The sequence below is a fragment of the Callorhinchus milii genome, unplaced genomic scaffold, assembly GCF_018977255.1.
Source record: "Callorhinchus milii isolate IMCB2004 unplaced genomic scaffold, IMCB_Cmil_1.0 Scaffold23, whole genome shotgun sequence".
In the NCBI taxonomy this organism is placed as follows: domain Eukaryota; kingdom Metazoa; phylum Chordata; class Chondrichthyes; order Chimaeriformes; family Callorhinchidae; genus Callorhinchus; species Callorhinchus milii.
In genome coordinates this window covers 1,763,760-1,766,259 of record NW_024704764.1, presented here as the reverse complement: position 1 = coordinate 1,766,259, position 2,500 = coordinate 1,763,760, and the positions used below count along the sequence as shown (strand labels likewise).

At 61.0% G+C, this 2,500-nt stretch overlaps 1 protein-coding gene across 1 annotated transcript in view; it reads right to left on the bottom strand.

Moving 5' to 3' along the window:
* Positions 1-1,358, bottom strand: part of socs7 (suppressor of cytokine signaling 7) — a 37,880-nt gene extending 36,522 nt beyond the window's left edge. Inside the window, exons 1-2 of the mRNA XM_042343434.1 lie at positions 597-1,358; positions 230-483 (exon numbers count right to left, since the gene is read on the bottom strand). Coding sequence (XP_042199368.1) covers positions 230-483; positions 597-1,358 — 1,016 coding nt within the window. The remainder of the gene's footprint in view (positions 1-229; positions 484-596) is intronic.
* Positions 1,359-2,500: the final 1,142 nt, after the last annotated feature.

Sequence of the window (2,500 nt, the reverse complement as noted above, 5' to 3'; positions counted from 1 at the left end):
ATATTATTATATTATATTATTACACATCATATTATAGTATTGTATATATTATCATATTATATATTATGTTATTATATTATTATATATTATTATTGTATTATATTATTACACATCACATTATAGTATTGTATATATTATCATATTGTATATATATATATGTTATTATGAGATGAGTATAAAGTGTGTTTAGAAGCGACAGAAACAGCGACAGCGGTCGGTCGGTCGGTACCTTCGGGGCTCAGACTCCGCGCGCGGCTCTGACATGGCCTCCAGACGGCCCGACGCCGTCTCCAGATCCTCCACCGACTGTGTGCCGAGGCCGAGGCCGAGGCCGGGCCCGGGCCCGGGGGCTGAGGCCGAGGCCGAGGCCCCGGAGCAGCTTTTGGTCCTAAAGAGGCGACTGAGCCGCTTCCTCAGAGAGCTCTTCCGGGCCTTCCCGCCCTGGAGCCGCCACAGGTGTCGGGAGCCGCCGCCGCCGCCCCTCTGCAGCGACACGGAGCCGCCCGGGGAGCCGCCGCCCCGACCCCCCCTGGCCCTGCCGCCGGGCTCCGCCCCCGCCCCCGCCTCCTCCTCCTCCTGCGGTGAGGGGCCCGGGCCCGGCTGCTCCCCGGCCCCGCCTCGGCCTCGCTCCCGCTCCGCTCCCCCGGTGCCAGGCCGCGCAGCCCGGGCTCTGGGTTCCTCCGGCTCCGGGTCGTCGCTGTGCCGCCGCCGCCGCTCCCCTCCTCCTCGTCGTCGTCCTCCGGGGCCTCGGCCTCATCCTCGGGCTCGGGCTCGGGCGCCTCCAGCACCAGCACCGCGTCGCTCGGCTCCTCGGCCTCCAGCAGCACGAGGCCCGGCTCGGGGCAGCCGCAGCCGCCGGCCTCGGCCACCGTGAAGTGCCCGAGCTCCCGGGCCAGCGCCAGCACCCGCTCCTCGCAGCAGCCCGTCTCCCCCCCGCCGCCGCCGCCGCCGCCGCCGCCCTCCTCCTCCCCCGGCCCGGGGCGGCCGCTCAGGCCACACCGGGGCCGCCGCCGGGAGCACAGGCCCGGCTGCCCCGGGCACTCGGGCCGGCGCCGGGCGGAGCTCAGCAGCACCTTCACCTTCACCCCGGGACCCGCGGGGGGGACCGCCGGCGGCGGCGGAGAGGAGGAGGAGGAGGAGGAGGAGAGGCCGCTCGGCCGCCCGCAGGGCCCCGGCAGCGGGTCGCCTGTCCCCGGGTCCCCGCCTTCCACCCCCCGCAGCCCGGGCCCCGCTTCGGCCTCGGCCTCGGCCCGCAACACCCGGCGGAACACCATGAGCTGCGCCCCGGCCCCGGTGCCCGCCCCGGCCTTGGCCTTGGCCTTGGCCCGGGTCGGGTGTAAGTCCAACCGCTGCTGCATTTTGCGGCTCAGGTGCAGCGGTAACTGCCGCCCCGGGACCCGCTCTCCCTCTCCCGCTCCCTCTCCCGCTCCGCCGCCGCCATCACCTCCTCCTCCTCCTCCTCCTCCTTCATCATCACCACCTCCGCCATCCCCCCCCCTCCTCCCCCTCTCCCCCCCAGGCCCGAGGACACCAGGCGGATCAGCACGAAATCAGCCGCAGATGGAGAGCTCATCACCTCCTCCTCTCCTCTCCTCCTCTCTCCTCTCCTCTCTCTTTCCTTCCCTTCTTCCTCACTCGCTCTTCCTCCTCTCCTCTCCTCCTCTCCTCTCCTCTCTCCTCTCTCTCTCCCGCACACGCGGGGAATGTCTGAGTGTCTGTGTGTATGTGTGTGTGTAGGAGTGTGTCTGAGTGTATTTGGGAGTGTGAGTATCTCTGAGTGTGAGTGTGTGAGTATCTGAGTGAGTGTGTGTGTGTGTGAGTATCTCTGAGTGTGAGTGTGTGAGTATCTCTGAGTGTGAGTGTGAGTATCTCAGTGAGTGTGTGTGTGAGTATCTCTGAGTGTGAGTATCTCTGAGTGTGAGTATCTCTGAGTGTGTGTGAGTATCTGTGTGTGAGTCTGTAGTATCTCTGAGTGTGAGTATCTCTGAGTATGTGTGTGTGAGTATCTCAGTGTGTGTGTGTGTGAGTATATCTGAGTGTGAGTATCTCTGAGTGTGAGTGAGTATCTCTGAGTGTGAGTATCTCTGAGTATGTGTGTGTGAGTATCTCTGAGTGTGTGTGTGAGTATCTCTGAGTGTGAGTATCTCTGAGTGTGAGTATCTGAGTGTGAGTATCTGAGTCTGAGTGTGAGTATCTGAGTCTGAGTGTGAGTATCTGAGTGTGAGTATCTGAGTGTGAGTATCTGAGTGTGAGTGTGAGTATCTGAGTGTGAGTATCTGTGAGTGTGAGTATCTCTGAGTGTGAGTATCTCTGAGTGTGTGTGAGTATCTGAGTGTGAGTGTGAGTATCTCTGAGTGTGTGTGTGAGTATCTGAGTGTGAGTATCTCTGAGTGTGAGTATCTCTGAGTGTGAGTGTGAGTATCTCTGAGTGTGAGTGTGTGAGTGAGTATCTCTGAGTGTGAGTATCTCTGAGTGTGAGTGTGAGTGAGTATCTCTGAGT